Below are 12,500 nucleotides of genomic sequence, written 5' to 3' on the forward strand. Positions count from 1 at the left end.
ACTGCACCCCAGAAAGTAGAATCTTTGTAATTCAATAGTTCGTGGTAAATTTGTAATATCATCATAAACGTGAGAACGTTATTTTTTTGCAACTCTGCATAATCTGAAGGGTTCATTCCAAGTGTAAAGTATAGTGAAGTAAGTTAACTGACTGTAATTATTTAGTTGAACCGTACGTGATAAAGTATGCGCGTCTCAAAGTATCAGAAACTTGGCAGAGAATGGTTGAGCCCTTAGTCGAATTCTACACATTGAGGCTGAGGACTACAATCTGTCTAATTTTACCATACTATACTTTACACTTGGAATGAACCCTTTAGACTGTGGAGAGTTGCAAAATATAACGTGCTCAAGTTTATGATGCTATTACAAATTTACCACGAACTATTGAGGAAGTACCAAGATTGAAAAGAGATTACTTTTTGGGGAGCAAAATAACATGTAGCGATTTGCAAAGCGCGATACATCGCGAGGGATAAACTATAAAGCAAAAGCTTTTTTGTTTACAATTTTCATATAAAGAATTACGTCAGCCAATCACGATCGAGATTGCACCAACATTGCTCGATAATCGCTGATAATAATACATATTTCCCATTTCTGACTTGGAAAAGCCGAAAATATGTCGAAGTGTAGACGTAGATATTGCCCATCTTCCTCTCAATAAATTTCGGTTGACGATTCACGAAAAGATGAAAACGAGGAACTACGTCAAGAATATGTGGGGTCAAGGACATTAAATGACATTCATTCTATTAATTTGAAAGTCGGCAATGATCTTAATGTTTGTGTAATTCTGTTTGTTCTTGTTTTAAAATATGGGTTGTCACTTATATGCTCTATTGTCACTTGGATGCTTCTTTGCTTGTACTCCCCGTGAATGTCCGTCGAGAAGTGTTGGCTATGATATGTCGTAATTTATAGGAGGAAGTCCACTTCTAAATTTAATCTTCCCAGCACAACCGATAGGAAGTTGCATATATTTAAACCTCTGTGCTCCAAATTGTATGAAGTGTAACCATGATGTTGAGAGCTACGATAAGCAGGTAAAAGTTTAAGTAAACAATCTTAGGTGTATCGAAACTACAACCATTGAAATCAGCCGACGTTTAACTTTAGCATGATTCAGCTGTAATCGACTCTCAATAAGACATAAACGTATTTGAAAAGAATTTAATGCTTGGCACTTGCAATGTTATAGTTCCTATGATTTTGTTTACACTTCTCTCCGTTTAGTCATCATGTAAACGACCGCAATTTAGCACAGTAAATACTTGTTTTTTGTGTGGTTTTTTAAGCCATTTGTTATCAAACTGGTTTGTATATGTAATAACAAACGCGTTGCATTATTGTAACTTTCTCAACGTACAGAATTATTGTGTATTTGAAAATCTTAAGAGTATACAAAGGCAGTTGAAATTTATTTTTGAATGTCTTGTATATTTTATATCGTTAGAACAGCCTCCATGCAAGGCTTTCCACAAGGTATTTTAGCCACAAGTATCAGAGGCTTACATTTTAGCTACAAGTATCACAGACGCGTTTTCGCAACAAGCATTTCCATTATACACCCATTTTCGTCGATGTAATTCAACTTTAAACAGTTCAAGTATTCCCGCAATAATCGATCTGAGAAATTCCTTTCCTCAGGTAACAAACAACGGACTTTCATAGGCTGACCATCATGTTTCATTAATGGTACTCCTTCATTATTTTCTGCCATCACAAGTGCTGTAAAGTGTCCATGATCATAGCGAATCAAAAGAGGAGTTTTGATACAATCCACGGAGTCTGACAGCAAGGGTAAGTATATGCCACCAAGGTTTACACCAGCAATTTGGACATCACAGTCACCATGATGAGAATCGTGACATATCACCAGAATGGGTCTTCGAAAAAGGTTAGCTAAGGCAAATATATGAATCCCCTCAAGGCAGTAAAAACTTGGTGTTGTTAGAAGAGCGACTGTTTTTTTCCAGTCTTCGCTCCATTGCTCTATACCAAGATCCATCGGTGTACCAGAATTGTGATCTTCCATCTGGCTTTCGACTTCCAACTCCCAGCGTTGTCGATAAGTGACATCTTCAGTAAGAATTAGGCCGATTTTTTTCAGCAGACAACCAAAAAGGAAAATAAGTGTGCAAAAAATAAAAGTTTCCATAGTTTAGCGCTTTTGAGTAACCAAAGTCTACAAAAGCTGTTTGTTGCGTGCGTCCCGTACGTGCAGGATTTACTATTTGTACAGCAGTTAGTTCTTGTCGTGACGTCACTTGTGCCGATTGCGTAATAACACGAAAACTACTTTTGAGAGATCATATGGAGAGATGGATCGATGACACTTCAGCTGTTCGTGGAATATGCGTGTATGAGTATGAGTGGGTGAACAAATCTCTAAACTACGGTGGCTCACAAGGGCCACCACATAAAATAAAAATATTAATACACACACAAAATAAAAATACACACACAAAATACATTATACACACACAAAATAAAAAGACACACACAAAATAAAAAGACACACACAAAATAAAAATACACATACAAAATAAAAATACACACACAAAATAAAAATACACATACAAAATAAAAATACACACACAAAATATGATTGCGGGCGCTTGCAGTGTCGGCTTACTCGGAATTGCTCGTAATTGATCGTTTTTGTTTTCAAAGTTCTATTGGTTCCAACTTCCAGAGTACATAATGAAATTCATTGATTTCACTGTGATCAATTATTTCAAAGTTGCTTACGATATTGCTCCCCGTATTCTAGTTAAAATTAAGGTTAATGTGTTGTCCTAGTTGCGGCAACAATTCCGGCTCAGTCTCGGAATCAAACACGTACTGTGATGATTGTTTATCAGAGCAAAACATTACACGCTTGATAACAGGTTATTTCAATCATGGTTATCCGTATGGGGCAATCGTCAGACTTTTGCAAACCTCCGGTATTCTGATGTCTATACGGACGTTGAAGCGCCGCTTCAGATCTTTGGACTTAAGACGAAAAGGACAAGTCGTTGATGAACAAAATTTAAGAAATGTTATAGAGTATATAAAAGCCTAGGAGCAAACGCTTGCTGGCACCTCGACGGTAAGACTACATTAATGTAGTTTCTATGAATTTTTAATCAAACTTATAGATAATGGGGAACAGTTACCCAAACCTAGCTTTTTTGTAGCACATTGAGAGCAAATGTCTAACAAACTCTTCCCTTTTTAAGGATATGGCAAACTCAAGCCATATGGGTTTGCAGTACATGGTGCTGTTTGTGGTTACAGCAGAAGAATTCTGTGGCTTGAGGTTGTCAGATCAAACAAAAATCCAAATGTAATTGCGGAAATATTTCTTAATGCTGTTAAGGAGTTTGGAGGCTGCACATTGTGGGACAGAAAATGTTTTATTGTCTGCAATGCAATGCTACCTGAGAGCTGATGGAGATGATGAATGGGCAGGGGAGAAAGCTCATGTTTATGGATCCTCTCTTTCAAATCAAAGAATTGAAGCATGGTGGTCTTTCCTGAGACGAACTAGGTCAGGCTGGTGGATTGACTTTTTCCAAGATATGGCACAAAAAGGTTTGTTAGAGTTGGGTAATACCTACCTCATGGAGGCACTGTGGTTTTGTTTTAACATGTTATTTCAAAAAGATTTAACAAAAGTAAAAGATCACTGAAATAGCCACTACATTTGTAGGTCGCAACATGAAACCGTATCACGAGTTCCAGACATTTTGCTCTTTCTGCCAGATTACTATGGGGGTGAAAACTGCCTAATAGAGATTTCTGCTGATAAGCTGAGTGAAATGAAAGAGAGAATTGACCCATGCATTTGTGAGGACATTTACAAAGAATATTTTATGTCTTGGAAAACAAAAATTTGGCATATCCTGAAGACATAAATGAAGGATTTGAAATTTTTCAACATTTAATTAATATACCACAATGAAGTTAGTGTTAATTATATAGATTATCACACAACATAATAAAAGTTAAATAAAGTAAATGGTTTGAACCCAGGAGTATCGTTACATGTTTGTAGATATAGATCACCCAGGTTAGTAGAAGGACTGTTCCTGAGAAGGACTGTTATTGTTGATGTTGACTGACATTTCAACAACCTTAGCAATAAGCATCTTCAGAGTCAAATCGAAACCTCAGTCAACATCAACAACAATAGTCCTTCTCAGGACTCTACTAACCTGGACAATCTACATCTACAAACATGAAAAGTTACCATGTAAGAAGTATTTGGCATAATGATACCCATGCCACAAAGATGAAATAGAAATATACTGTTGCAAAAAGGTTTTTGCAACCAATTGCAAAGCAAATAAAACTATATTATGAAACATGATTTGTTGTAAATTGTTGAATACCATTATGCTAAAATGTAGCATTCTGCCACTAAACTTAAAATTTAGTGTTATAAACACGTTATAAGAACTTTGAACTAATTGAATATATACTTGTTATAAAAAACTGCTAAAAAACTTTATGGAATCCCAAAAGAAGGAGAATTTAAAATTCCATCATCCATTTTTTCTTTAAAAGTATCATATTGCATTTCATCCTTTGAACAACCAGGGAATAGATGGAGATAAAGTGTGGTATCACATGTGTTTGATCTTGGACGAACATCTTCCCAAAAGCATAGTGAAGGCATTGGTGTAAAGCCAAGAGGTGGGATGTCATCACTTCCTGTTGCAAAGATTAGTACATCTCCCAAAGTAGCACCACATCGTCCAGCTAAACAGAGAGCAATATACATGTTGATGTAGCAACTAGCAGTGTTTAATTTTTCAACTGCAGAAATAATAATGCATACTTACAAGTTCTAACTTAACATCTTAGTACTACAGGATTTTGTAAATACTCTAAACTAGAAATATAGTCAATGAACTACCTTACATTACCTTCGCAATCTTGCAGATAATCCCTCCAATGCATAAGTGCAAGTTCTTGTCGGAGGTATTTGTTACTTCTAGGTTCATAGAAACTACATTTATGTAATCTTACCGTCCAGGTGCCAGCAAGCGTTTGCTCCTAGGCTTTTATATACTCTATAACATTTCTTAAATTTTGTTCATCAACGACTTGTCCTTTTCGTCTTAAGCCCAAAGATCTGAAGCGGCGCTACAACGTCCGTATAGACATCAGAATAACGGAGGTTTGCAAAAGTCTGACGATTGCCCCATACGGATAACCATGATTGAAATAACCTGTTATCAAGCGTGTAATGTTTTGCTCTGATAAACAATCATCACAGTACGTGTTTGATTCCGAGACTGAGCCGGAATTGTTGCCGCAACTAGGACAACACATTAACCTTAATTTTAACCAGAATACGGGGAGCAATATCGTAAGCAACTTTGAAATAATTGATCACAGTGAAATCAATGAATTTTATTATGTAATGTGGAAGTTGGAACCATTAGAACTTTGAAAACAAAAACGATCAATTACGAGCAATTCCGAGTAGCCGACACTGCAAGCGCCCGCAATCATATTTTGTGTGTGTATTTTTATTTTGTATGTGTATTTTTATTTTGTGTGTGTATTTTTATTTTGTGTGTGTATAATGTATTTTGTGTATGTATTTTTATTTTGTGTGTGTATAATGTATTTTGTGTATGTATTTTTATTTTGTGTGTGTATTTTTATTTGGTGTGTGTATAATGTATTTTGTGTGTGTATAATGTATTTTGCGTGTGTATTTTTATTTTGTGTGTGTATAATGTATTTTGTGTGTGTATTTTTATTTTGTGTGTGTATTAATATTTTTATTTTGTGTGGTGGCCCTTGTGAGCCACCGTACTAAACAATGTATCTTAATTTTTAAATACACTGTGTTTACAATGTATCTTAATTTTAAAATACACTGTTTAGATAACTTTTATATCTTTTTTTAAATAAACATGTATATTTAGCGATAAATTAGTAATTATCGACAGAGGATTTGCTCAGAAATCGTTCGAAATACAAGAATTATAATGTTGACAAAAGTGATTTGACTCGTTCTCGCATGGCTGATATCTCGGCATGATCGAATGATTGGCGAAAATCAGGAATTTTCATCAACATCTCTCCAGTCAATGGTTCCTAGAAAATGGTGAATAGAAAGTAAAATGTGTTAAGATAATTAGTAGAGTTTTGCCATATATAAAACAACAAACATGATTAATAAAGCTACAGGTAGTTGGGTATGTCATTGTTCAAATAACTAAGATAAGTCTTAGATTATTAACTGTGCATGGTCTGCATGGAGTTACCTTAATTAACATCTCTGCAAATTTCATGACATAAACTCCACAGTCAACTGAGTTTGGTTGCTGTGGTACCTAAAACATGTGAGATAGAAAAAGATGTTTATGGATGAGGGTTTACAACTATATATATATATATATATATATGATAATGATAAGGATTCTCTGAATTTGTTTTAAATTTTTTATTAAGCTTTCAACTCGGTGCTTCGAGCCTTCGTCAGAATGTGACAATATATTATTTACAAAGATTTTGTAGGCGTTTGGAGCGTCTGATTGGTTGGTTAGTAGTTGAGTTGATATTATTGGATGGTATAAGATGCGTTGTCATGGTTTCAGGTGTATCGATTACGTTAATGAAATTCGAGTGTTTTATTTTAGTCGTTGTGTTATTAGTTTGTTGTTTTGGTTTTGTCTTTAGTTGTGAATAGATGATGGGGATGTCAATATGTCTGTTAATTGTGTTGTTGTCTTTGCTGTACCATGCCTCTTTGAATTCTCGTGCGTGTTTTGTCTGTGTCCAAGAAGTTGTGTTTTGTCCAGTCAAATGTGTGGTTGGTATCGTGGGTATGTTCTGCTGGTAGTGATTTTGGGTCGCGTCGTTTGATGGCATTCTTGTGTTCAGTGAGTCTTGTTTCAATTTTCTTGGACGTTTGTCCAATGTACTGTTTGGGGCAATCTTTACATGGTATCATGTAGACCGCGTTGGTTGCGTCGAATGTCGTTGTTCGGTCTTTATGTTTAGTGAAGTATGATTTGAGTTTGTGTGTTGGTTTATGTGCGATGTTTATTTTGAATGGTCGGAGTAGTCTTGATGTCATTTCTGATGTTCCGTTTATATATGGTAATGTCACTATTTTTACTGGTTCGTCTGTATCTTCGTTAGGTTTTCAGTTTGTGGTTTGTTGTGTATTTTGTTTAATACTTTGTTGATAAAGTTTCGTGGGTAATTGTTGTTTATGAATGTAGAGTATAAGTAGTTGCGTTCATTCTTCTTGGCTTCTTCTGTATTGCAGTGTGTTTTAATCCTGTTAAAGAGAGTTCGTATGCAACTAATTTTGTGTTGTGTTGGGTGATTGCTATTAAAGTTGAGTATTTGGTCTGTGTGTGTGTTTTTGCGGTATACTTGTGTGTTTAGTGTACCGTCATCTGTTCTCGTTAGTAGGATGTCGAGGAAGGTAAGTTGTTTGTCGTGTTCTTCGTCTTTAGTAAAGGCAATGTTCTTTGTGGTATTGTTTATGGTGTGTAGGATTTGTTCAGCTTTGTCTTTCTTGACTATGGCAAAGATGTCGTCGACATATCTTTTCCATAGTTTGATGTTTGTGTTGTTTGTGACTGATTGTGTTTCGAGGTGTTGCATGACAGCTTCTGCGAGGAAGGTGGATAGTGGTGATCCCATTGGTGTGCCTGAAATTTGTCTGTAGTATGTGTTTTGGAAGGTGAATTCAGCGGCGAGGCAAAGGTTGAGTAAGTCTAGGATGTCATTTTTGTCTAGTTGTGTTGTAGCTTGCCAAGTTTTGTCGTTTGTGAGTAGTTCGTTTGTAATTTGTTTGGCAATGTCCAGTGGTATGGATGTGAAGAGTGATGTCACGTCGTAGGATATCATGATTTCGTTTGGTCGTACTTTAATGTTTTCAATACTGGCAAGGAAAGTGGTGGCATTTCGGATGGTGTGAGGTGAATTTTTTGACTAATGGATACAGAATGTTATAAAGATATTTTGAAAGTTCATACGTGGGAGATCCAGGAAGAGATACAATTGGTCGTAGCGGGTTGTTTTCTTTCCAGACTGGAAAGTATGCAAACTGCGCAAGCTAGATCAATTTTTTTTAGAAATTTTGCGCGGCGGATTTTTGACTTTTCGCTGCGAAGCCATAAATATTCGCGAGATGCCAGTTTTATTTTTTCCGTATCACACTCCATTTTTGATAGTTTGCAATTGCAAATAATTATGAAACATAACATAAAAGATGATACATGTGTATAGCTGTAGCTTACCTTAAGTTGGAGCTTGCAACTCTCCTTTACAACGTGAGGATGTGTCATGTGTAATCACAAAAATGCCACTTTACCTTAGGTATTATGTAACGAGTCGAACGACCAACGTACCACGTATGTTTATCATTCATCTGTTTCATCGTTTCATCACAGCGTATGATACGATAAAAGGTAGGCACCAAATAAATTTGATTTACTGACGTCGTCAAATACGTCGTCAAAAAAAAAATCAATCAGGAACCATCTTTTGTATAATCCGCAGCCAGATTGTGGAGTAGAAGGTTTTTCAGTTAATAATTGTTTATAATCAGCAGGCAGATGGTGGACAAAAAGGTTTTCAGTTAATAATTGTTTATAATCAGCAGCCAGATTGTGGAGTAGAAGGTTTTCAGTTAATAATTGTTTATTATCAGCAGGCAGATGGTGGACAAAAAGGTTTTCAGTTAATAATTGTTTATAATCAGCAGCCAGATTGTGGAGTAGAAGGTTTTCAGTTAATAATTGTTTATAATCAGCAGGCAGATGGTGGACAAAAAGGTTTTCAGTTAATAATTGTTTATAATCAGCAGCCAGATTGTGGAGTAGAAGGTTTTCAGTTAATAATTGTTTATAATCAGCAGGCAGATGGTGGACAAAAAGGTTTTCAGTTACTAATTGTTTATAATCAGCAGCCAGATGGTAGAGTAAAAGGTTTTCAGTTAATAATTGTTTATAATCAGCAGGCAGATGGTGGACAAAAAAGGTTTTCAGTTAATAATTGTTTATAATCAGCAGCCAGATGGTGGAGTAGAAGGTTTTCAGTTAATAATTGTTTATAATCAGCAGCCAGATGGTGGACAAAAGGTTTTCAGTTAATAATTGTTTATAATCAGCAGGCAGATGGTAAGCAGGGAGGTTTTCAGTTAATAAATGTTTATAATCTGCAGCCAGGTGGTGGACAAAAAGGTTTTCAGTTAATAATTGTTTATAATCAGCAGGTAGATGGTAAGCAAGGGAGGTTTTCAGTTGATAAATATTTATAATCTGCAGCCAGATGGTGGACAAAAAAGGTTTTTCAATTAATTGTTTATAATCAGCAGGCAGATGGTGGACAAAAATGGTTTTTCAGTTAATAATTGTTTATCATCAGCAGCCAGGTGTTAGACGAAAAAGATTTTTCAGTTAATTATTGTTTATAATCAGCAAAACCTTGGACATCTCTCCTTCGTGTTTTTGCCATGCTCGTCGGTCTCTAAAAACAGGAATCATATGTCGGGACAAACCACGTTCCTTGTCCCCATTGATGTAAAGTTTTGCCATTTCGTTCAGTGCTGCGTCGCATTGAAGTACAGATGGTAAACTCCAATCAACTTTAGCACGATTCATTAGCACTTTTATGCTTTGCCCACCATCCATTTCTTGCTTATCCACCACCCGGTAAAAAGATTCGGCAACAGCCTCAGTTCCGCATTTCGCATAAAATATGTCAAAGACGAGACAAAACTCTTGGCCGACAGCTGAATAAAATGAGGAATCGTTATATAAAGATTCAATAACGGCCTCTTCTTTAAAAAGAACGTCAATCATTTTACCATTGTTGAGCGTCACTTCGAAGACCTCAGAAAGGGTGAACTGCCTTGGTGTACCTTCTTGGAACCTAGTCACAAAGACTCCTTCCTCGAAAACCACATCCTGCAAGGAAAAAATTCCTTCGTCATCGAGAGAGATCTTCTTGAAAAAATTAGGGAAGTGAGTGTGTAGCATATCACCCCAAACAACGGCAATGAGTGTTTTCTTTAGACGCCAAAACACTGTGGATGATAGCTCGCTACAAAGCTCAAAATTCTTTTCAGAAACATGTGGCATCTGTGAGGAAAAGTTTACACATCGTCTAAACTCATTAGCTCCAAGTTCAGAAAACTCCCTGTTGTTTACTGGACTTTTTTCTTCCGAACGAAAACCGCATAAACCACGAAAAAGTCGTCCAAAGTCAAAACACTTTGATAGCATTCTGTTGAGGTCGGAAAAGCTATTGGTGTAGCGAACATCAATCTGACTAATGACATCCGCAGCCAGCTTCTCTAGATCATGAACACTGTCCTGCATTTCTCTTGCTACCCAATCCACTGGCACTTTACCGTCGCCTTCTCTAACGACAAACCAACCAGTTTCCAACTCACTTTGCCCAAAGCGGTAATCTCGAATTTCATGAACTCGCTGGCTTAATCTTGGGCAAACAAAGTCATCAGGATCAATTTTAGATACTTCCTCGATGTAACGTTGCATCTGTCGTTTTACCAAAGGAACATGAGAGCACAACTTCCAACCAGGATACCACTCAGCCTGCGCTTGCAGCATCAGGACGACCAAGGGCCACAACAAATCGAGTACACCAAGCAAATCATGGACAAAGTCTTGACCACATAACTTGTAACCCATCTCTTCTCTATTGTCGTGGTCCTTGAAAGTCTCGATGTACACTTCCAAACTATCTGCAAGATTCTTTAAAGATAGATAGCTGGAGCTCAAAAACCGCTGATGTGCAAATGCGTTGGTTACTCGAAACGGAAGATTCAAGTCCTTAGCAGTATGACGCGCTACGCTGTGCATTTTACCACGACTAAAAAGTTGATGATAAAGTGCAATCCTTCTCAGCAAACGATCAACGAAAGGCGAGTCCTTGAGCTGACTAAATACTTTATCTAACCAATGGGCAGGGTCCCATTGGACAGGCCACCAGAATCTTTCTTTGCAGGACAGATCATCATGCAAAAGTTCAAATACAGGCTCGTTCATGCCTGCAATGAACGGCTCGTTGACGTATTGTCCATCCATCACTCGCCCTTGCACTTGCAGTAGCCGATTATCCTTAATACCAACATGCACGTCAAGATCTTTAAAAATGGATGCAGCTAGAGCATCACCTGTACCACCAGTTGCATCAGAGTTACTGTAAACCTCCCTTGCGTCAAGGACAATGCCTCGGCGACTACCATTTACAACTGGACAAACGATAGTAACCTGATTAGTGATGCGATGATTGGTAGATTTATCAGCTGTAACATAAAAATGTGGGGCATTCCTGTGTTTGGAAGAGGGTAGAAAGAAAATTGGCTGCTCTCATGTCGATGTAAGCACATGCTGCTTTGATCATGTCTGGAAACAATTTTCGAGAATGACAAAAATCACCAACATCCGCACCAGCAGCTTGAAGCTCAGCAATTCGTGCTTCATAATGAACTGCAGCTGACTTTGTTTTCACAACACCAAGAGCTGCACGGAGTTGATTCTTTGCAACAAGTACTTCCCTTGACCTCCCTTGCTTTACCATCTTCATGTGGTCATCAGCGTTTTGTGGGTCAAAGAAAGAAGATGTCGATGACACGCTTGCTTTTGGCTGTACCATTTTCACACTTGCCTGCAATTAGCTGTTCATACAAGGCATCTGACATATGTAAACCAGATGCCAAAGATCCGTCTGCTTTGCCAGTAGGTCGATTAAAAGATGACGAAAAGGAAACACGGGAAGAGTTTAAAAATTCGACACACGTTCGACACTGCAGCACCCAGCTGTTCTCTTCTTTTAGTATTTCAAAATCTTCCACTTCATCCACAAGCTCAATCAAATTGGAAGATCGAAGTGCGGTACTCGATGTGGGATTGTATGTAGTTGTTGAACTTGTTGATTGGGCTGATTTAGGGTTACCACTCAACTTTTGTGCCACCTTAGTAGCAATTTTTTCCGCAAGTTCGTCCACATCAAATGGCAGGTCGCCTTGCTCACTTGATAAAATTGAAGGAAGAAAACTTCCAAGCGAGCTTTGATAGCTAAGACGGCTGGTGTTTGAAATAGAGGCAGCCTTACTCGTCTTACTTACTGCATTAACTCTCACAATCTCTTCGCTGTAACAATGAAAGTGTTAAAAGCCAACATTAAAATTTTCTTGCAAACTGTGTGAAAAGTATATGTACTAAGAAATTCAACAGAAGACGTTGAAATACTTAATGATTTCATCGTTAATATTAAACGACTTAAGAAATTTGTAATGTAGAAATTACTTATCCGAACAAGTGAATTATTGGAAGCCTTGAACTAAAAGTCAACACTTTCAACCACTATGGCATAAATTTCACAAAATATCGTGACAAAATGTCGTAAAATCTGATACTATAATGCAAGAAAAATGCCGTATTTCACTAACAAACCTCTCATCTTTTCATCGGTTTCCTCCCAACTTTCAGATTCACTGACAC

The 12,500-nt window shown here is 37.1% G+C and overlaps 1 protein-coding gene and 1 long non-coding RNA gene across 2 annotated transcripts; one reads left to right on the forward strand and one right to left on the reverse strand.

Moving 5' to 3' along the window:
• The first annotated feature begins 3,238 nt into the window (after positions 1-3,238).
• On the forward strand, positions 3,239-4,023 carry LOC124443015. The gene is made up of 2 exons (XR_006947460.1): positions 3,239-3,582; positions 3,701-4,023. It is a non-coding gene; the product is annotated as an uncharacterized LOC124443015 (long non-coding RNA).
• Positions 4,024-5,991: 1,968 nt separating this feature from the next.
• On the reverse strand, positions 5,992-8,407 carry LOC124443011 (sentrin-specific protease 7-like). The gene is made up of 3 exons (XM_046993538.1): positions 8,342-8,407; positions 6,276-6,344; positions 5,992-6,105 (listed from the first exon to the last, which is right to left on the reverse strand). Exons 1-3 carry the CDS (start codon positions 8,405-8,407, stop codon positions 5,992-5,994), a joined length of 249 nt encoding a protein of 82 aa, XP_046849494.1.
• Between the last annotated feature and the right edge of the window lie 4,093 nt (positions 8,408-12,500).

Source organism: Xenia sp. Carnegie-2017, unplaced genomic scaffold, assembly GCF_021976095.1.
Source record: "Xenia sp. Carnegie-2017 unplaced genomic scaffold, XeniaSp_v1 HiC_scaffold_20, whole genome shotgun sequence".
NCBI classification, from domain to species: Eukaryota; Metazoa; Cnidaria; class Anthozoa; order Malacalcyonacea; family Xeniidae; genus Xenia; species Xenia sp. Carnegie-2017.